Source organism: Ptychodera flava, chromosome 3 (genome assembly GCF_041260155.1).
Source record: "Ptychodera flava strain L36383 chromosome 3, AS_Pfla_20210202, whole genome shotgun sequence".
Lineage (NCBI taxonomy): Eukaryota > Metazoa > Hemichordata > Enteropneusta > Ptychoderidae > Ptychodera > Ptychodera flava.
In genome coordinates this window covers 31,001,062-31,025,101 of record NC_091930.1, presented here as the reverse complement: position 1 = coordinate 31,025,101, position 24,040 = coordinate 31,001,062, and the positions used below count along the sequence as shown (strand labels likewise).

General features: G+C 36.4%; 1 protein-coding gene across 1 annotated transcript in view; it reads left to right on the top strand.

Annotated features, from left to right (window-relative positions):
• Positions 1–24,040, top strand: part of LOC139129158 (B-cell receptor CD22-like) — a 36,657-nt gene that overhangs the window by 6,300 nt on the left and 6,317 nt on the right. Inside the window, exons 5-9 of the mRNA XM_070694807.1 lie at positions 1,279–1,553; positions 2,203–2,310; positions 2,698–2,754; positions 3,333–3,389; positions 4,866–5,097. Of these exons, the coding sequence (XP_070550908.1) occupies positions 1,279–1,553; positions 2,203–2,310; positions 2,698–2,754; positions 3,333–3,389; positions 4,866–5,097 (729 nt within the window). The remainder of the gene's footprint in view (positions 1–1,278; positions 1,554–2,202; positions 2,311–2,697; positions 2,755–3,332; positions 3,390–4,865; positions 5,098–24,040) is intronic.

Here is a 24,040-nt window from a genome sequence, read left to right as displayed (position 1 = left end):
CACACGCTTTGTGGATCTCAATTGCGGCGACTAAGGGGTCAAGGAATTTGATAAGGGTAGTAACCTACTAGGGCAAGAGTATTACAACTTGGGGCAAAATTTCCCCATGTGGATTGCCTTACCCTCAGCATAAACCAAACTCGTTATTGCAATACCCTTGTGCAAATTTTCACCAAAATGATAGGTCTCCAAGACGCGCTTACTGACTATCTGATGAATTTCCTCATTGCATTGCAGTGACGCATGAGTATAAGGAGCAATTTCCGGCGCCCGCCTACGGTGCCCCCACTTTAGCGAGCTATTAACTAAACCGTAAGACTAATAGATTAATATAATCTTACACCCCAAGGACCTGGGATCAGATTTCTCACACTCGCCTACGGTTCATGTGGGACGAAATATCCCCAACGAGTGTGAGAAATCTGATCCAAAGTTCTTGGTGTGTGAGAATCTTTTTCTCATATGACCACAAAATGCATTTAATTTACACTGGAAATATTTAATGTTTACTGTATCAGCGACTATCCTACTTCGTGGCCGTCTATAGTATTCCGTGTCACTAACGCAAACTCCGTGGCGAGTTTCACTGCCGATACTTCAACTATGGCTAAGGACGAGATATCTAACAGAAAAAAAATAGTTATATGTTCCAAGTGGCCTACGTTGACCAGTTATTCGGGAAATTCGGCCGTTTTTTTCTGAATCTACCACCAACGGCGTATAACATTATCCAAAATCGGCAGCGCTGTTGTCTGCCACTGTACTCTGACTTGCTTACTTTGTAGTTCCAGTCCGTGTGTTATGCATCGTGCCATTGGATAATATTTTGCGTGTGGAACGGAAGGCTATTTATCATCCGATTAGAACTCGTGTAATATATATTACTGCAGAGTGTGGGACGGTTTCTTAGCGTGTGGGATCGATTTTCCCACATTGTCGATCCCGTACTCCAGTTGCCAGGAATGTGAGAAATATTCTTCCAAACACTATGGCTATTAGATGGGGCCCCTCAGATGTTTTTATTATGTAAATACAGATGATTTAATTTGCCGATTGTCGTCAAAAACGTCTACTGAATAGTTAGAGCATACAGATTGTAATAAAAAAATGAAGGCATTTCGACTCTGTGGTTTACAGTTTGAACCATAAAACGAAACCGCAGCTGCTTTCGTCTTTTCCCGGCAGAAAATGCAGCCATATCGCCCTCCATCACATCACAAACGACGGTTAGATTACCATTTATTAAGAATTCGAAAACCTACATCTTTTTTTTGTCAGTCGAACCCACCGTTCGACGATCACATTACAGCGACGTGGTCGAGGCAGACATCGGCGAGAACGCAACGCTTATCTGCGTGATGTCCGCAAATCCGGCACCAACTTTCATATGGCAGAAAAACGGTCAATATATCACTAACAGCTCAAAGGAAACGACAGAAGAGACAGAGACAACGAGTACGTTGACCGTGGCTTACATCACAAATGCAGACTATGGAGATTATATCAGTACGGCTACGAACAACGTGTCTGAAGACCAGTGCAAAATTAAATTGGTAGGGAGGGGAGGAGTTTCTGCAGGAGGTATGCATATCATCAAATGTCTACCGTTATTTTAAGATCTGTCGTAATATTTCTGTCCCTTTATACTTTCTATATTTGTATGGAAATAATTAAGACGTTCTGCCTTCCTTCATTTCCGTAAATAAGAAATTTTTGTATAATTATGTATAGTTGATGACTTTCAACGCGAGAAAGATAGAATTGAAATGTTATAACCTCTATACCGACCGGGCGAACGAATACCCTCCGTATTGCTTGCAAAGCAAATCAACTGACCCACTTCACAAGTAGTCGTCCCATATGTCCCTAAACCTTATAATAACGAGAGAATATACCAAATATAGCATTTCAGGGTTCACAGCATAAAAAACATCTTTCGATTGACTCTTCTCATGGTTTTTTCCATATTTGTTGCCTATCTGATATTACTGTACGTTAAACAACATGTTGTTCTATTATTTCAAAATTGTCATCTCTTCAAATCATAGCCAGTAGTTATCTTCCCTACTACTGTCTATGTCCCAATACCAGGTATTTAATTGCACATTCTGTATTTAATAATACTAATATATGATTTATTGTAACATCATAATACAAGATTCCCTATCGTTTTATTATATTTCACCTGCCTACACTCCTTAGAATTCGTCAGCCATTATTGGAATCGTATTTGGCCTGCTTATCGTCATCGGCGTTGCTGCTGCTCTCGGATATTACTTCAGAATCTACAGACGGAGGAAGAATTTACCGGTAGGGAAGACTTGACAGCATTTTCGTTTACCCTTATGTGTACTTCTTACTTACGATAGCACAGAATTTCAAATTTGATGTGCAAATCTCTCTCTCTCTCTCTCTCTCTCTCTCTCTCTCTCTCTCTCTCTCTTCTCTCCTCTCTCTCTCTCTCTCTCTCTCTCTCTCTCTCTCTGTATCTGAAGTCTCTCAATATCTATCTTTACCTCAAATTTGTATCTACTAAGGTACCATATAGTCCATCGATCCGTCGGTCAATTCATATATTTGTCCTGTTGTCTATCCATATCCGTGTTTTTGTCTACTTACCAAATGTTTGTTTGAGGGCACATTTATGATATTTACACCATTAATCAGATGAATTATTTCACGCTGTTTGTTATGTAGGAACGAACTGAAGAACAGGAGACTTCTTCAGGATCGGAATTAACACATATTGGAAAGGTAGGTTTATGTGTATGAGAGAGAGAGAGAGAGAGAGAGAGAGAGAGAGAGAGAGAGAGAGAGAGAGAGAGAGAGAGAGAGAGAGAGAGAGAGAGAGAGAGAGAGAGAGAGGAGGAGAGAGAGAGAGAGAGAGAGAGAGAGAGAGAGAGAGAGATGATAACGAAGTTGCTTACTTCTTCGCTAAAGATGTAATGTCTCTATCAAAAAGCATCTTTCAAACTTATTCTAAATGAATTAAATGCATCAATTGTACTGAGGGAGGGAACAATGAATGTTAACTTTATTTATCGATCATTGGCCAAGCTTTATTTAGGTGTTAACGGAGAGTCTGAGGATTGCACATAGTTTACAAGGATACCTATATCGAACGATAAAGATCACGTCTTTACAATGTACTTTACGTTGTCTTAAGAATGCACTGTTCTTCGTAAAATATGCCCTTACAAATAATAACATTATTTAAGTAACAAACATTATTTCATTTTAGTGAAACATATTGTTGAATTCCATTTTCAGAAAGATAGCTCAAAGTGAATGTCAAATTTTTGAAACTCTGACATTATATTATTCGTTACCAGGACAACGACGAAGACAGAGGCAATTATCAGGATCTACTGTTTGCTGAGTCAAAGACGGTCAGACCAAAATATCACGATTCATAATCTCAACATCCGCAAACACTAACGTCTTTTGACAAAAGTTTTTTTTTTTTATTCCACTCTCTGTGGTACTAAGCAGATGTTAATAGGAACAATTTTGGAACAAAACTTTCGGCAACAGTCTCCGATTCATTGTCTTATTAGACAGCACATGAATAAATTTGAAAGGGATTGTAAAAATTGGAACGCACATGTATTGACTCTTTAGCGTAATTTTAAATTTTGACAGTTTTTTTTCGTGGTTCAGTTGCACGAACATAATTTTTTTATTGTTGCGATTTTTTTAGATCATTTTGAAAGCAATTCCCCACAGACTTTAGGATATAAGTAGGTTTAATACATGAATGACTGGTATGGTTCAGTCTCGCACACACTAAGTTGGAACACAGAGAAACATAGACAGAGTCGCAACGGGCATTGTTTAAGGCGTGAAGCGGTTACGTAACCCATCCATGTTCGCCTCGCCTCAGGTTGCTATCGTTTCTCTTTTCCGAAGAGTGCCGACCATGCATCCTTCGGTAATTTTCGGATTTTCGCCGACTGTTAAGCGAAAGTATGTTCGGCAAAGTTTGTGTTGTTGTTGTCGTGTGGTGCTGAGCGAAATTGACGTGCTGGCGAAAACGGGAGTGTTTTGAACTTCAGGAAAGTGAGTTTTACCGTTTTAAAAATTCCTCTCACATTTTTATGAATATATGATGAGTGTGTTTGAACAAAGTTTAAAAGTCTTTTATCGATACTGTCTGGTTTTACTCAATAATTTACGGTCAGTCATACCGTCTTTTACACGTGCGTCAAGGAAGGACATGTTTATGAAACTGCTGGCGTGTTATGTTTTGATTGGCGTGAAGGAGTGTTTCTGGCCTGAGAGCTCACAAATTAACTATGGTTCTACGCGACTGGAAGTACGATGCTATCTCGTCGTATTTTTCGCATAATCTAGTGCAATTATCAACCACAAACAAAACCTCAGAAAAGGTTAACACCTTTAAGCTCATTTTAATATGAAAAGCTAATAGTCTACCGAGACGACCATGGAACAAAAGGCATGCCGCGTTACCAGTCTGTCTATACTATTTGACTAAGGTTGGAACTAACAAAGGCTCAACGCACAAGTATGACGGCATGTATACCTAATTTCAAATATAGTTAGTGAACTTGACTAGAGAGGGATGACTGAAAGTGTATGCATGTACAAAAATGTAGTATTCTTTTAAAGTTGGGGGGGGGTCATGGCTTACAAATTAGAAAAGGTAAGGATGTCATATTTATCTTATTATGTCTTTGATTTCCCCCGGCCTGCTATCCTCGTAATGACGAAAAGCTCCCCAGCATGTGGAAAGTCAAAACTGATAGAGTATAATATTTTGCCATCGATATACACTTTGCGCAGGGCAATATTTCAGTAACAATGCCGATAATACTGATGGCTTTTTTATATCCTCACATCCTCAGGAAAGCAATTACACGTCTTTAGAATCGCAGTACACATCTCTTCGTCAGCCTGATACGGACACAGCTGACATCTACATGAAACTCGGCGCTCGCTCCAACGATTTCCCACGTGAGCACATCGAAATGCAGCGGATCATTGGCACTGGCTCGTACGGGCAGGTACTCCGGGCCACGGCGACTGAAATTGCCGGTGAAAGAGGCAAAACAGTGGTGGCTGTGAAGACTGTCAAAGGTAAGGTATTCCTAATTAAGATGAATTTATCTCTATCTTCCTTTTATTCTGGTCCCCCATTTCTGCTACCTTATGCTAGTCTTAAGGCTGTTGTAGGGGCTATTTTAAAACACTAACCGTGTAGTACCTTGTTTTCAGAGTTTGTCATCTTTTTGTTGCAGTAGATGGTAAATGCAGTGCAGGGGGAAAACCGGATATTCGGTTGCCGTGGCGACAATTTCAGGGTTAAAAATATGAGGAAATTTGTGGCAAAGATATCTATTGAACGAAAAGTCATACAACAACCGAATTTTTTCTGTAGCATTCAGATGTATATGTATTACAATGTGAACCTAAATCTATGACTGTATAAGATGTCAATATAAATTAAATCATAGTCATCTCGGTAAGATTGAAAAATTAATAAATTTCACAACTTTCCGTCAAGTTTCTACTATGACATGATTGGATGACCTTGTTTTTTGAAGTTTATTTGTAAAGTATTTAATTTCACATATGTTGGCTGATTTTCATTGCATTCCAACCATTCTTTCAAGAGTTATTACTGCCACAAGAAACGAATGCAGTACAAAACACAATTGTTAGGAGTATTGGATTGAAATGTTTACAACATAAAGGTGATACTCATACTTCATGCAAAGTTTACGACCTCAAAATAGGGTATTGGACAAGTTTAAATTGTCAGTTAGAATTCTATTTACAAATGCCTGGTTGTAATTGCTTTCTAAGTGAAAAATGAACTGTTACTTATCAAAAAACATTGATTTTATAATCAGCATGATAATGAAATTCATGTGAGATTCTTTACTTGTTATGTATATGGACACCATAACGTCTAATATGGTTTGTTTTCTGGTTTAATTGCTATACCTGAATGAAAATCTTCATATGCCTACAGTAATATCCACACAAAATATAAAACAGAATCATTTGTTGCAAATTTCTTCCGATTACTCATTGATCTGGCTTTTTTAGACTGCAATTAGTCTCAAACTCACAATTTCCACAACGCCATATTTTTACCTCTGAAAAAGCTGCTTCAATAAGCAAGCAAATGGTCACTACTTCATACATGATGCCATAACTCAACAAAGTTTTTAGGCAACCAAAAATAGCGATTTACCTGTTTTGAATATATAATTAGACTAAATAAAATTTGACCAGGGGTCAGTGGGAAAAAAACGCGATTTTTCTCGATTTTAGTTAATATTTTTTGAAGAATGATATAGCTTATTTGAAAGTATACATGTCGAGGGTGACAATGAAGGAAAAAAATAAAATTAGATTTTTTGAGCATTTGACCGACATTAGCCCAGACGATGGCCTTAAGCAGGTGTTCACATGATTATCATATACACATAAATGTAATCCTTCTATAGTCACCCTACTTACCTAGTAACATAGACTACTCGCTACCCCTTCACCTATCAAAACAATTCAGTGAGATCCATTTTCTTAAACTTAACCGCTAAATAAATGTGTAGGTGTCTAAATATCTGTCCAGCTTTCGGCAAACCGGTATCTCTTTAAGACTAGGCAAATATACGTTCAGTATATTTACGTACGCACACAGAACACCATGTTAGTGATATACGTACTGTGACGCATGTCTTTGTATATTAATCATATCATTACGTTGATATACGTAACAAATGTCTATGCAAAACGAGAGTATATGTAACTTATATCTTTGCAGACCAAGTTTCCACTGTACTTAAGTGCTTTATCTGCATACATATGTGTCTACTGGAAGTGATTCACAAATGTACGGAATCAGTATTATGTGCGTTGACGTATATCTATCTATCTATCTATCTATCTATCTATCTATCTATCTATCTATCTATCTATCTATCTATCTATCTATCTATCTATCTATCATCTATCTATCTATCTATCTATCTACTATCTATCTATCTATCTATCTATCTATCTATCTATCTATCTATCTATGAAAGATATAACATCATAACGAGCCATCCATCCACATTGTAAAGTAATGTGACGATCCACTTACCAAGGCTTGCAACTTTAAATTAGTACAGATAATATTACTTTGGCATTTTACAAGCACTGCGTAGGCGCCCTCAATGGTAGACATCTGCAATGCAGCTCTCCTTGACAGAGTTCCTATAGAGAACTTAGCGGAGCATGTGAACACCCTACATGAGCAAAAAAACCATCAGACTGAGCGTGAAAACGCCCTACATGAGCAAAAAGAACATTAGGTTGAGCGTGAAAACGCCCTACATGAGCAAAAAACATGTTGCATCGTGGGTATTTTCAAGATGGCAGCCGCCATGACAGCCTGCACCGAAAGCTCTGGTGAGTACATATTTTGGTCGATTCTGCCATTGAGAAGCATTATTTGGGAAAAATAAACATCAGAGTGTGCAGAAGTGTTTCAAGTGTCTATGCACATAGTTCATTACATAGCAGAAGCTCAAACTACAAAGATTACTTAAACACAAAATCGCTTAGTGGGTTTAGGATAACACATGCATTGCCTCTGAACATGGAGCTACCAATGCTCTGAAGCACTGCAAGAACTCTCTTACACACTGCAGAGAAGACAAGCGATGCATGTAGTCTCTTGTACACTGTACAGCTCAAATGTGTTGGAACTTTACAGCTACAGTCATTCACCCACTTCGAGTTTTAGTGCTGAATGACAGTTTGAGCATCTGAGATGTAATGAACTTAGCTGCAAAATTGTAGCGCTACGGTGAGACGGTCGGTGCTTTTTGGTTTTTGCGACTTCGCTCACCAGTAGCGCTACAATGCAGATGGCCCTGTAGAGATGAAAATAAGCGCACCCCATTGCACTTATGGAGTTCGCGCGCACCGGAGACTGTCATGTGGGAAAAATTCTGACAGGTCACGTGTATGTGCACTTCCGCATGCTACGCCGTCTGTATGCTCTCTGTATTTACGTATCGTTTATAATCAAATCGGCGAGTAGGGTTCTGGTTTTTGCGAAGTCTCGCGATCTTGGCGATCGAATACGTAGAAAGAGTGTCGATGAGAGTTCAATTTTTCAAGAGAGGGCCGTAGTAGCACTAGTCTAGTCGACCCTATTCGTCTGTGCTTCCGACCCAGCTGGACGAATCGGGTATACCCTATGGTAGCGCCACAATTTATCGTAACGTTGCTTGGATAGTCGTTCGAGGCGGGCGGCCGCAGGTCGCCGTTCTCTTTTTGGAACGACTATCCAAGCAACGTTACGATAACCTGTGGGTAGCGCCGGTTTGCCAGATCATTATTGACAAAACAGTGATGCAAAAATCTTTTATGAAGTGTTGTCCGAGCCCTCTTTTACCGCAAAGTGTTACCGTAGAAATGCCTGTGTTACATATTATTCCGATCTGATTAAACTTTAATACTTAACTTTATTGCTCAACAACACACTCAAGGACTGGATGAAGCTGCTGCTGGGGGAGAAACTAACGTACAAGAAATAAATTTGGCAAGAGGTAGTTTGTTTTCGTGAGTAAAGATATACATGAACTTTTCTCTATCATTAAAATCAAGAAAGCCTGGACTATACAAACTAGTGGATGAAAATAGACCATCTCGATACGTTCTGTATTTTGGACATTCTATAACAAAGTGAAATTCATCCTCAACTAAAGACTTACAAAACTTGCAGAATCTGTCATTTGCAGGAACTTTTGGAATTGACCTTCTACCCAGTTCTATTTGTAGGTTGTGATCCGAAATTCTTAGTTTTGTCAGCCACCTCCTATAAGTAGGCCTACAAGATCTTATATCTAGCAAGTAACTTTCAAATTCAATTTGGTCTTAAATAGCCTGTAAGTTCGGAGCTTATTCCTCTGCATTCCACACTTCCTCGTATCATTATGAATGTTTCTCAGCCATGTTTGTTCATACATTTCACAAAAACTATCATATACATTATTAACTGTGGAATTGATATTGCAAACACAAGACCATATATCACTCCCACTGTAAGAGTTCAAAATGCTTTGTATATAATTAGACCAATCTGAATTCAACCTGGACGTATAAGCAGATCTCAGTAAGATGTCATCTGATAAAACTAATCTATGCCAGTATTTGAGCATGTGCTTTATCACCATAAAGTGAATTGGATATCTACCCAGCTCTCCAACAACACCATCAGATGGTGCATGTTTAGATACTCCTAGGATAAATCTATAATAAGATATACTAACATCATTGAGAAAGTTACATTTGTCATTAATTTCATATCCCCATATTTCACAGCCATATGTCATAATAGGAACAAGTAAACTATCAAAGAGTGATAATGCAACTTTTACAGAAAGTGAACCATTCTGAAGGCCCTTACGAAGGCTGAAAAGAGCTTTCATTGCCTTCAATTTAAGATTATGAAAATTACCTTTGAATCTACCATTTGGGGTAATGACAAAACCAAGGTAACAGTACGTTTTCACTAAGTCAAGAGTCACTCCATTGTAAGTGAGTTTAACTCCTTTTAAAATATGATTACTTTTGTTAAACACAATAACTTTCGTTTTCTTTATGTTAATAGATAATTTCCATTCACGACAAAAACTATGAAGTTTATCTAAGCAGCTTTGTAAGCCTGTTTCAGATTCTGAAATCAATAAAAGATCATCAGCATACATTAGACAATTGATAAGGAGTTAACTAAGTTTGATAGGGCAGTCCTGACTGGAACCAAATGTACTGGGAAGATCATTTATAAAAATATTAAACAAAGTTGGACTTAAGTTACACCCTTGCTTAACTCCTAAACTGGAGTAAAATTCTTCAGTAAAGCAATTGTTACTTTTCACACAATACTTAATGTTGTGGTACATGGACTTAATTAAGCTATAAAAATTACCATTAATGCCATATTTCTGTAATTTCCAAAGTAAACTTGTACGCCAAACCCTGTCAAATGCTTTCTGAAAATCTACAAAACAACAATAAAGGTACCTACGACTGGGACTACAGCTTGACTGATAAATTTCGCATAGATATGTTGATCGATATTAGAACGCAAAACAACAAGATTATCTGCAGTTCTCCTCTTTGCTCTGAAACCAGACTGAAATGGCGAAAGAATACCATTGCTATTAAGAAAGTTTAGAAGCCTATTATTCAACACAGAGGTAAACAATTTTGCAAGGCAACTATTTATAGAAATACCTCTGTAATTTGACGGATCACATGTATCACCTGATCTGAACACAGGGACCAAATATGCTTTTTTCCAAGCATTTGGAAATGTTCCTGATCTGAGGATGACATTGAATAATGGAACACAATGGAGTAAGTATGGAAGAACCACCATATTTTAGCATTTCATTCAAAATACCATCGACACCTGGGGATTTCCCTGATTTTAATTTATGCAAAGCCTAAATATTTCTAATTCTCTAAATGTGGAATTAAGAATAACGTTAACATCATATCCATTGGCATCTTCCATTTTTGTTAATTCAGATATGATACGTTTAGAAACATTATCAGTTTCTTCACAAGAAAATCACCTAACTGCTTAAATGATAAAACCATTCAGCAGGAGAGATAGACGAGTCGATTTTCTTACAGACATATGACTCCCTGAAATATCCTTCCACAATTTCCAGTAATCATTATGGTCTTCGGAATAAACCCTTTCTAATTTCCTTAATTGACTCTTTCTGAAAGTTGACCGTTTACATTTTAACAATTTTTTGTATTCTCTTTTTAGAGTGAAACATCTCCCTCTAATATGTGGATCATTTGGGTAACGATTCAACAATTTACAGCAATCTTTAAGATCTTACGAAGTGAAAAACAAGACTTGTCAAACCAAGGCTGAAAACCACGTTTTGATTTGTTCTTTTTCAATTTCGGCGTAACCTTACGTAAACAACGATCTGAGACTTTGTGAATAATACCTTCAAATACTTTTACAATATTATCACAAGAATTGGATCTATGACACTCAATATTATAATTTCTAAAGTCTTCTTGAATAGATGAACTTTGCAGAGTATTTAAGAAATATTGTTTGCATTATAATTCCAAAAATATTTACTTGAACATGGTTTACACTCTACATCAACTGACTGCTTCACAATATTATTTATATTTATAGAAAAACCTATTGGACAATGATCAGAGAAATGTGTAAAAGCATATACTTTGAAATAATCTACACGGTTCGCCAAATTCTTTGTAACAATACCATAATCTACTGTACTAAATCCATTTCCCTTGTAACAAGTTGGTTTTCCATAAAGACCCCCTGCAGTTCTACCATTTAAAATCTGTAAGCCGTTTTGAATGCAAAGATCAATCAGTTGTCTCCCAAAGGAATTACTAAAACTACCATTATCCATTGAAATTCTATTGTGTATAAAGTCAGGAATATAAGAGGCGACAGAAGAGAATACCGCGTACGCATAAGAAGACGTTGCGGTACTCTATATCTGATTTTAATCAGATTGATATTGTTTATGATGTAATGAAAACATTGTATCTGTTTGAAATCTCGATACAAATGTAGGATTATTATCCACCCCTAAGGGGTGGACCATTGATATCCTGGGGGGGGTTAGAAGATTTTTGTGGGGCATTATTTTTTTCCCCACATGTTGACTTTTTTTAATGCAGCGATGTTGCCAAATCAATCTGTTTATCATAAATCAACGGACTTCTACATACTTGATTTAGTGTTTCAATGAAACTGTTGTCATGTCACTAATAAGAACTTAAACGTGTCAATTGTAAAGTTTTAATACAGTATTTGAATGAACTGTGAATGTACGCCATTCTTTTTATGCACAACAACATGTCCAGAACTGTTGTAAGAAAAATGTGATTATATATAGTGCATGTTGCTTTCTAATACTGAATTCTCATGGAAGAAACATACATTGTCAGGAACTTGCCATGCTTTTCATATGAACTGTAGATTTCATAATGATTAGTACACTTGGCAAAACAGACATTCAATTTACAGACATCAAGATATTTCTGACATATATCTCTGATATATTGATGTACTGCGCCAGGGGGCGCCAAAATATTAAACATCCAGATATCTCTGATATATATATATATATATATATATATATATATATATATATATATATATATATATATATATATATATATATATATATATATATATATATATATATATATATATATATATGCAGAGCCGCTACACTCATCGGGTGGCTGTGATCGACTAGCCAGTCGATCACAGCAACCCGATGAGTGTAGGCTGGTCTGCAGCCTATACGAAACAAATTTGTAGTGGAAATGTAATATTTTAGATTATCCTGATCAACTCAGTTGTGTATATATATATATATATATATATATATATATATATATATATATATATATATATATATATATATATATATATATATATATATATATCTGATGTATGAAAGTCATGCAGCTGAAGGGCATGCTGAAAAATTTTGTTTGATATTTTAAAGAAATGCGCCTGAAGGGCGTGCCGAAAAATTTTAAACATACATATCAGATATATGTGTGTCTGATATATTAACGTTTTGCACTAGGACGGGGCTGTGAAAAATATATCTCATTATCGTTAAAGTTACGCGCCGAATATGAAATTGAATGATGAAATTCATGGCTAGCACGATGCATTTGATGCATTTTAGGCAAGTATGAGCCCGCGTCGAACTTTAAAAACACACTGACCCCCCTAATTGGACATTTCAAAATAGGTGACACCATAACCAAAGTAAAAACACAGGGTCACCCCATGAATCAAATGGCCTCCCTGGCCAAAGAAACTGACCAGTCCCTCATTCCCGCTAATTTTTAAAAGTATCTTTTCCGAATTATCATAACCAAGCCCTCCCCCAGTACCGGTATATATTTGGTCACACTGAGAAATGTTACACCTTAATTCCAATTCAATACAGTTATTTTTACCATGTAATGAAAAGATACTGGGCCATGCCCCAAATGAAATTGGAAAATTGGACATTTGGTATATTGTAAATTGAAAAAAAACAGAAATGTGCATTGTTGTTAATAGAGTTTGTCAGAGGGAAATTTGAATGCCCGCAAAGCGCCATCCTCAGTATACACACCTATACATATACATACCTGTTTCCTACGTTCCAATGTCAGCCCAAAGATTTTAAATTTAGAAATAGGCCTAAAAGCTAATAATCAAGATGATAAAACCATTTGAAAATTGAAAATTAGTTCTATTTTGATTTTATTTTTTGAAAATGTAAATTGGTTTATTGGTTGGCCAAAATATGCCAAGGATTATAATACTTGACGATGACAGTTTTGTTTTAACATCTTCTGAAATTCTGTCATTTGACTTGTCAGTGCAATCTGTCCATGTCGGAATCATAACAGAGAACAAACTTATTTATTGGTCAACACACAAGAGATGATATGCATGTATCTACAGAGTGTGTTCACTTATTTAAAATCATCTAAGGCAGAATTATTTCCCCTTGTATCTGCTGGAAAAAAACTTTTTCTAAAATCTTCCAGACCCCCCCCGGATATCAAATGGTCCACCCCTAAATGTCATACAATGGAATTTGTGGCAAAATTGTTATTTGGTGATAATGTTTGTGCACTTGACCTGATATCGCCTCTAAACGAAGGGCGTTATATTTTGCAGGCTATCGTACTTCAGAAGAAATTTAGAAATTACTGTGAAATTACTACTTTTGTGATACTTATTTTGGAAACAAATATTTATTGTGCCTAACTTCTGTGCAATTTTCCTGTGAGACCTATTCCAGACTGCATGTTTGTCATGCGGCAGTCAATGTCAACCCCCTTCCTCCCCACCTCAGGGCATAAGCTTTGTTGGGGATTCTTGAATTAGTCTTAGAAATTTGTCAAATGCCCCACCCCCTGGGGCAAGACAATCTTGAAAATCCCCACCTCAATGAATGGGACATTTTTAAAATCTGTGCAAGTCCGTGAAAGTGACTTGGGGATCAATATGAGGCAACTGCCCCACCCCCTCGGGCATAGTTTCATGGCAAACAGTCTAATCCCCCCCACATTTAACCCCTATCGCCCGAGGTGGTGTCCTTCGGGGATTACATTGACTGCTGCATAACATATAATACCCTGAACATGATGTTATAGTTTGCTGCCACGAAACGCCAGTTCAGTATGTCACCTGGTTTTGTTTATTTCTCTGTTTGAAGAAGAAAAATAGTATGTGGCCTTGTCTAGCTGTTGACTGAAATATGTTGACAACAAAAGGAGGTATTATCTGCCTTTGTGTGCGCATTTTGCTAAATCTATGTCTCGTTGATGGACATCAGCCATTCACGATCCTCATCTTATCTTAAAAGTAGTCTTCTCCCTCATACTATTCACTAATTACAATGATAACCTTACCGACAGTTGTGAGTTCAATAGTCGATATAAAAATATACTATTTATTTAATGCTGATGACATTGTGGTGATCTATCAATCAGTCTTATTACCCTGAAAATGACGTAATGTGAACTTAAGTCTATTCAATTTCTTTTATGTATTATTGACAAAAAATATTTAAAGTAGGACAACACACAATATGATACCTTTCATATATTTTATTATCTTGAACGATGTAACAACAACATACAATCTGGTAAATTTGCATTCACTTGTAAACATGATGCGCATAGACTTCAATCTGTTAATAAAGAGTGCAGTCTCCTGTTGTGCTAGTCATACACTAATTCTTACAAATATTGACGGTCTTACAATAAATTTTACCTACCATAAATCATTAAATCATTAAATCAGAGAAAATTACTTTTTGACCACAAGCGAGATTGCCCAAAAATACAAAGATGAAAATTTTACTACAATTTTAAGAACTAAGACAGAAGACAATCCCAGAATCAAGCACACATGTTCAAGCCGCATCTGACAAAAACTTTTGGAGAAAATAATTTTTTGAACAAAAGATAATGGTAGATGGTAAATATGTTTCATATACTATATAAAATTATGAAAATTTAACCACAATTTTAATATATATGACAGAAACTAGCCCCATGTCTTCAAAATTTCAAATCAATGGGAAGAATATTTTTGACAAAAAACTTGAAAATTGCACAAAATTACAACTATCAAAATTTAACTACAATTTTAACAAAAGTGACTTGTCACCTTAAAGAACCTGCATACCAAGTCTCAACCAAAGCTGGTCTGTGGTTACAGAGTTTTAGCTATTTGCTGTTTTTTTACTTTTTTAATGAAAGGGGAAATTCACCAAGAATGATGTTTAAATATGTGCTAACTTTGTAGACGTTTACGCCGTGAAAGCTTTTTTCGCCATTTATAAACTCACAGATTTTTTTACAAAAACCAATAGAAATAGTATATGAAGTTGCCCATGTAATTTGAATCATGGAAAAAAGCTCCAAGCTTGGAGTTTGCATTATGTGATATATCTTCCACTCACCCACGCTTAAACCAGGCTAGTATTTACGTAACTTTTGTTTATACTGAGTATCCTTGCATAAACACTGAATCACTTATAATAATATGTCCACTGTCAAAATCATCCTTGGTGAACTTCCCCTTTCATTTGTATCTTTTGGCACTGAAATTGTCATTGGAACCAATTCTTACCTCCACTCATGTACATCAAATACTAAGATGGTAGGTTTTTGAAGTGGATGGACATGCATGCATGCATATATATATAATATATATATATATATATATATATATATATATATAATATATATATATATATATATATATATATATATATATATATATATATATATTGTAAATAACATATATGTAAGGATTGCAAATTACAAAAGTTCTCAAAAGAAATAAGGTCAAATTCAGCTACAGCTACATGGACAGTATTATAAAATCAAACAACAAATGGGTCACCCAGCGCAATGATAAAAAATACCGTCAAGCTCACATTCTGTTTCAATTGGTCCATTCAAGAAATATTTAAACCAGAAAAAAAAAGAATGACAAAAGCAAATAAGGTCTCCAACTTAGGTACTGGAGGTCATCTTTAGGAACATGCATTTCAACTTCCATAGCAATGGGACAAACAGATCCTAAATACATAAGACAATTTTCAAAACTGTAACCACAAGTTGAACAAATGTGACTGGAATCACCATAAAGAACCTGCATACAAAGTTTCAACAAAATCTGGTAGAGTTTTAGCAATTTGCTTGAGTTTCCCTGTTTAATCATTTACAGCCTAGACGATAATTGCATTTGACATTGTTGGCAACTCCTCAATTACACAGCTTGCCTGTTTCCTGTTCTGCTAACAGTTCAGTGCAACCAATGCTCTTTCCACAAGTTTCATGAAGATCAATCACTTGTTCTCTTAGAACTGATCTTTGTGTTTCACATGTGTGTCACTTCTTGTTTCTAATCGTGTTCCCATTTTGTGAATACATACTGTAGTGTTCTAGACGTAGCTATGTCAATCATGCATTTGAAGCAGAGCAAATATGTAAGTACATGTGAAATACTTCATTGCTAAATATTTTGAGTCAGAGTATACTACGTCTGAGCTATTTGAAAATACTGGACCACATAGGTAATACAACATGTAGGCTACCATGCAGGAGTTTTCAGGTTGTATTCATTTTGTGTAAATACAGTGATGTACAAACAGACTAGAACTACCGTTACACAAGGAGAACAATGAAACATAGGGTCAAAGTTCCTGTAGCTACTTTAGGCATGGACAGTATAGAGGACGTACATAGCATAACACCAAATATATACTGAGTGCAGAGGTCCCTTGGCAATACCATGCATTGTTATGACAGAAGAATGTTTCATTACAGATCCATATTTACACAGACATTCATCAGTAGCAGGCATAGAAAACTGTCATTTTACAGTGTCTTTGCAATCCGTCTCTGACACTAGGTGGACACTTATTCAGGCAGTTTGACAAAAATGCTATCAGATGAGTAACTTTTGCGAAACAAAGTTTTTGACAAAAAATGGTAAAACTTGTGTCAAAATATAAAATGGAAGATTTCATCACAATGTCAATATATCACACAAGGATGACCATAGGAACCTGTATACCAAATATCAAAGCTATCAGACAAGCAGGATTTTAGAAAGACAATTTTTAACCAAAAATGGCAAAATATTGCTCCAAAATTATAAAATTGTACATTTTATCATATTTTGAATATATTACATGTTGATAACCTCTTTGAACCTGTATACTAAATATCAAAGCTATGACAATTATTGTTTTATGAAAAAGATTTTGACCAAAAATGACAAAAAATGCCTTAAAAACACAAAATGCTTTTCAGCTAACTATTTCTTCATGTGGGGGAAGAGATGAAAGTCTGAGGGTGCTAGGTCAGGAGAGTATGGTGGCACGTAGAATGAGTTTGAAGCCGCAGTCATGCACTGTTGCCATGTCAATGACTGACTTGTTAGGTGGAGCATTGTCCAGATGGAACAAGACACCTTTTCTCAACTTTCCCTCATCGTATTTTTGTCAGCCTCCCGAAACTCCCTCAACAGGTTAGAATAGTTCTCTCCATTGATATTTTGTCCCTTTTCTAGGTTGTCATCTGAAGAGTTGAAATATATTCAAACCAAGCTTCATTGATCTGGCATTGCTCCTTCATAGTTAGGCTCAAAACTTTTCACCGAACCCTCATATGTGCAAAATCTCTATTACTATACAAAGCTAATGTCTGCATCTTCCAGGCTTATGCCTTTCCTTCTTGACACAAGACAATGCTTCTTTGCAAAGTATCTCGTCTTCATAGTCAACTGCAAATCTGAGTACAAAAAAGAAAAACATAGCAAGACAACTTAATATACCTGTGTAGTGTTTTGCAACAATGAAAATCTGATGTTTTGACGGGGGATGGTAAGAGGTGTTAAAGTGTATGATAAAATGCATTATGACTTTCTCAAATCAATGTCTCTTCAAAATACTCTTACAACACATCAGCTGTTCAGGAAATATGTTTAGTGAGTGCATAATAGACTAAGTTATATCATCATTATTTCTTATTGCTCACAGAATTTAAAATTGACTGAATGTTAAAATTCCCATTATCTTGCTATCTACATGATTGCTGTGAGTATTGTTACAAGAGATTCATGCACTGTTTGTGAAAGTTTTGGTATAAGTGGCAAGGATGATGGTCATTATGAGGTTTTATGTGGTATGAGAGAGACTCCATTCCCACGTGACAGGTGTATGACTCTGACTGGGCCAAATAGCAATACAGATAAAATTCCAATGTCATTGCTCAAACTGGTTTTGAATAGCTCATAAAACATAAATGAAGGAGAAAATTGATGAGTTACAACATTATAGTGTTTGGAGAAGTGTTGAGAGTCTCCATTCCCATGTGACAGGTGTGTGACTCCGACAGCTCCAAATGTCAAGAGATAACTAAAATTCCAAATTGATTGTTGAAACTGGTTCAGAATAGCTCACAAAAACATAAATGTAGGACATCAAGAATAAGTCACAGCATTATAGTGGCTGGAGATATGTTGAGACTCTCCATTCCCACGTGACAGGGTGTGACTCCAAAAGGTCTAAATTACAAGTGATACACAAAAATAAAATGTAATAATTAAAAGGGGTTCGGAAACGGTCAGGAAAACTTAAAAGATAGGAGAAGTTGTGTCAGACACAAAAATGGTGGTTGGAGCTGTGTTGAGAAAGTCTCCATTCCCACATGACAGGTGTGTGACTCCCAAAGGTCTAAATTACAAGTGATACCAGAAAATGAAATGTTATAATTAAAATGCGTTCAGAATAGGTGAGGAAAACTTAAAAGATAGAAGAAGATGTGTCAGACACACAATATTGTGGTTGGGTCTGTGTTGAGAAACTCTCATTCCCACCTGACAGGTGTGTGACTCCTAAAGGTCTAAATTACAAGTGATACCAGAAAATAAGATTGTTATAATTAAAATGCGTTCAGAATAGGTGAGGAAAACTTAAAAGATAGGAGAAGATGTGTCAGACACAAAATATTGTGGTTGGAGCTGTGTTGAGAAACTCTCCATTCCCACATGACAGGTGTGTGACTCCCAAAGGTCTAAATTACAAGTGATACCAGAAAATGAAAATGTAATAATTAAAAAGGGTTCAGAATAGGTGAGGAAAACTTAAAAGATAGGAGAAGATGTGTCAGACACAAAATATGTGGTTGGAGCTGTGTTGAGAAACTCTCCATTCCCACATGACAGGTGTGTGACTCCTAAAGGTCTAAATTACAAGTGATACCAGAAAATGAAAATGCTTATAATTAAAATGGATTAGAATAGGTGAGGAAAACTTAAAAGATAGAAGAAGATGTGTTCAGACACACAATATTGTGGTTGGGCTGTGTTGAGAAACTCTCCATTCCCACTTGACAGGTGTGTGACTCCCAAAGGTCTAAATTACAAGTGATACAGAAAATACAAATGTAATAATTAAAATGGTTTAGAATAGGTGAGGAAAACTTAAAAGATAGGAGAAGATGTGTCAGACACAAAATATTGTGGTTGGAGCTGTGTTGAGAAACTCTCCATTCCCACGTGACAGGTGTGTGACTCCCAAAGGTCTAAATTACAAGTGATAGAACAAAATTCAAGTGCAATAATAAAAAAGGGTTTAGAATAGGTGAGGAAAACTTAAAAGATAGGAAAGATGTGTCAGACACAAAATATTGTGGTTGGAGCTGTGTTGAGAAACTCTCCATTCCCACATGAACAGGTGTGTGACTCCCAAAGGTCTAAATTACAATGGTTACGACAAAATTCAAGTGTAATAATAGAAAGGGTTTAGAATAGGTGAGGAAACTTAAAAGATAGGAGAAGATGTGTCAGACACAAAAGATTGTGGTTGGAGCTGTGTTGAGAAACTCTCCATTCCCACATGACAGGTGTGTGACTCCCAAAGGTCTAAATTACAAGTGATACCAGAAAATTCAAATGTAATAATTGAAAGGGGTTTAGAATAGGTGAGGAAAACTTAAAAGATAGGAGAAGATGTGTCAGACACAAAATATTGTGGTTGGAGCTGTGTAAAGAAACTCTCCATTCCCACCTTACAGGTGTGTGACTCCCAAAGGTCTAAATTACAAGTGATAGAACGAAAATGAAAATGTTATAATTGAAAATGCGTTAGAATAGGTGAGGAAAACTTAAAAGATAGGAGAAGATGTGTCAGACACACAAGATTGTGGTTGGAGTCTGTGTTGAGAAACTCTCCATTCCCACATGACAGGGTGTGTGACTCCCAAAGGTCTAAATTACAAGTGATAACAGAAAATAAAATTGTAATAATTAAAATGGGTTCAGTATAGGTGAGGAAAACTTAAAAGCATGGGAGAAGATGTGTCAGACACAAACGATTGTGGTTGGAGCTGTGTTGAGAAACTCTCCATTCGCACGTGACAGGTGTGTGACTCCCAAAGGTCTAAATTACAAGTGATAGAACAAAATTCAAGTGAATAAAAAAAGGGTTTCAAATAGGTGAGGAAAACTTAAAAGATAGGAGAAGATGTGTCAGACACAAAATATTGTGGTTGGAGCTGTGTTGAGAAACTCTCCATTCCCACATGACAGGTGTGTGACTCCCAAAGGTCTAAATTACAAGTGATAGAACAAAATTCAAATGTAATAATTGAAAGGGGTTCAGAATAGGTGAGGAAAACTTAAAAGATAGGAGAAGATGTGTCAGACACAAAATATTTGGTTGGAGCTGTGTTGAGAAACTCTCCATTCCCACGTGACAGGTGTGTGACTCCCAAAGGTCTAAATTACAAGTGATACAAGAAAATAAAATTGTAATAATTCAAAAGGGTTCAGAATAGGTGAGGAAAACTTAAAAGATAGGAGAAGATGTGTCAGACACAAAAGATTGTGGTTGGAGCTGTGTTGAGAAACTCTCCATTCCCACATGACAGGTGTGTGACTCCCAAAGGTCTAAATTACAAGTGATAGAACAAAATTCAAGTGCAATAATAAAAAAGGGTTTAGAATAGGTGAGGAAAACTTAAAAGATAGGAAAGATGTGTCAGACACAAAATATTGTGGTTGGAGCTGTGTTGAGAAACTCTCCATTCCCACATGACAGGTGTGTGACTCCCAAAGGTCTAAATTACAAGTGATAGAACAAAATACAAGTGCAATAATAAAAAAGGGTTTAGAATAGGTCAGGAAAACTTAAAAGATAGGAAAGATGTGTCAGACACAAAATATTGTGGTTGGAGCTGTTGAGAAACTCTCCATTCCCACATGACAGGTGTGTGACTCCCAAAGGTCTAAATTACAAGTGATAGAACAAAATTCAAGTGCAATAATAAAAAAGGGTTTAGAATAGGTCAGGAAAACTTAAAAGATAGGAAAGATGTGTCAGACACAAAATATTGTGGTTGGAGCTGTGTTGAGAAACTCTCCATTCCAATGTGACAGGTGTGGGACTCCCAAAGGTCTAAATTACAAGTAATAAAACAAAATTCAAATGTAATAAATTAAAGGGGTTGAGAATAGGTGAGGAAAACTTAAAAGATATGAGAAGATGTGTAAGACATAAAATATTGTTGTCGGAGCTGTGTTGAAAAACTCTTCATTCCCATGTGACATGTGTGTCATGACTCTGAATGCTCTAAATGTCAATCAATACAACATAATTCCTATATTAATGCTCAAATTGTTTCAGAATAGGTCAATAAGAAAGAAAATTGAGGGAAACATAGATAAGTTACACAATTATGGTTGCTGGTTATGTGTTGACAGACTCTCCATTCCTAAGTGACAGGTGTGGTGACTCTGAATGCTCTAAATGCAAATCAATACAACAAGATTCCCATGTCAATGCTCAAAATGATTCAGAATATGTCAACATAAATGAAGATAAACAAATAGATAATTCCATGCTAGCGGTTGGAGATGTGTTGAGAGCCTTTTCATTCCCATGTGACAGATGTGCAACTCCAAATTTTCTAAATGTCAATGGATATCATAAAATGTCAATGTCAATGCTCAAATACAATATGTCACCAAGGAATAACATGAAGGAAAACATTGATAAGCAAAACCATTATTATGAATAGAGATATGTTGCAAGTCTCTACATTTCAACGTAAAATGAATGAGATATGGATAAGTCATAGTCATAGTGCTGCAACAGTTGTTGCGTCTCATTCCCTTCTGTTAAAAGTCTATCACAAATGACAAAAAAAATGATACTCACTTTGTGCTCATGCACTTTGCTATTAATAATGTGGTGGTTTCAATCGGGTTCGAACTCACAACGTATGGTACCCTGTCACGTAGCGGAGAAGACTGTAGAGTTGTATGCAGTATAGATATATGTACGAACAGCAATAGTTATTTGAGGGAAGCACTTGCGCAAAAGCCTGGCCTATGACCTTTGATCTCATATTCCGTGACTAAACGTGAGCATTCCCACATGACACATTCCATTTCCCAGGTGACAGGCTCCCTGACGCGCGCACTACCCCTATCCCCCATTGGACAAGGCGTGTTGATGTGATTACCAACTTCCGGTAATGGCGGCTGCCAGAAACACCGATGCCCAACGCACGCCCAATGTTTATGAATCGCAATCGAATGATTTGAACAAATTCCAAACCCCATAAACGACAAGGTTAATATAGTATACTGTTGAGTCTTCAGTAGTGATAAATCGGTACGACCAAATGCAGTAAACATGTAGCATTTCACATCAACACGCCTTGTCCAATGGGATGAGGTGCGCTCATTTTCAACTCTACAGGGCCATCGGCATTGTAGCGCTACTAGTGAGCGAAGTCGCAAAAACCAAAATCACCGACCGCCTCACCGTAGCGCTACAATTTTGCAGCTATAATGAACTGTGCATAGACACTTGAATGCATAATGCTGAGTCAGATTGTGTCCTGCATATACATTAAGATGATTTAAAATATGCCACTTTCATTCAAGATAAGGATTATTCAAAAAAGTCTCCAAAATATCAATGTGCTTGCTATTTGTCGGGCATCATGTGCATGTTTGTGTGAGCTTCAGTATTTAGCAGAGAATTAGAGAGCCATTAAAAAGCAGTGAACACTATATTAGATAAAATGCATGTATCATTGTGCTAATGATGGTAACCTTCACCCACAAATGTTAAGAATAGCTACATGTCAGATATCATCAGCTTTATTAATGCTGTGAATGTTTGGAATTCCATTGGCCATCTATTCGAAACAGTCAAGCTTGTCGACTTTTAAATCAAAATTAAATGAATATCTTTAATGATGTACTGTATAAAGGTTCAGATCTGGATGAGCCTGTCATAGTCTTTGACATTTTCTTTTTACTCTCTCTGCTCCTGTATTTTTCCAGAGGTTCCAAATTTTAAATTCAAGTACAGTTAACCATAGCTAGCAGTTGTGATGTAACTGTCTTGTTAGCAGAAACTAATCAAATTTGTACTCAGTAACTTCACAACAATCTGCAGCTGAACTTGACATATATCATCAAAACTAAAATATGACAGCTTCTCTTTTGTTTTCCAGAACCACTTGTTTGAGAGAAAAAACAGAAGATGAGCAAGACACAAACCAGTTGGGATGTCTCACTTTGATGACGCAGCAAACAGGGGGGGGGGGGGTGGTACACAGGATGTTTGACATTACCACAATCTCATGGGAAGTTTAATTTGTTGATTAGAATTGGAAAAAGTTGGAATAAAATTAAGGCCAGAGGATAATTTCACCATCAGAACAGCCAGTATGGCCCAGTGTTGCTAGCACATGCATTTTACATGTAAGAAGATACAGTGCTTGACTTGTCACATTCATTTATTATTTTGTAGTTATTGTCAGTACAGTTTTTGTTTTCTAGTAATTACATGTATGCTATATTAGTAGTTGAAGACCCTGGGTTATTGGCACAGATAGTTTTTGGCACTGATCAAAATGGCAAAACTTGAGAATAAAA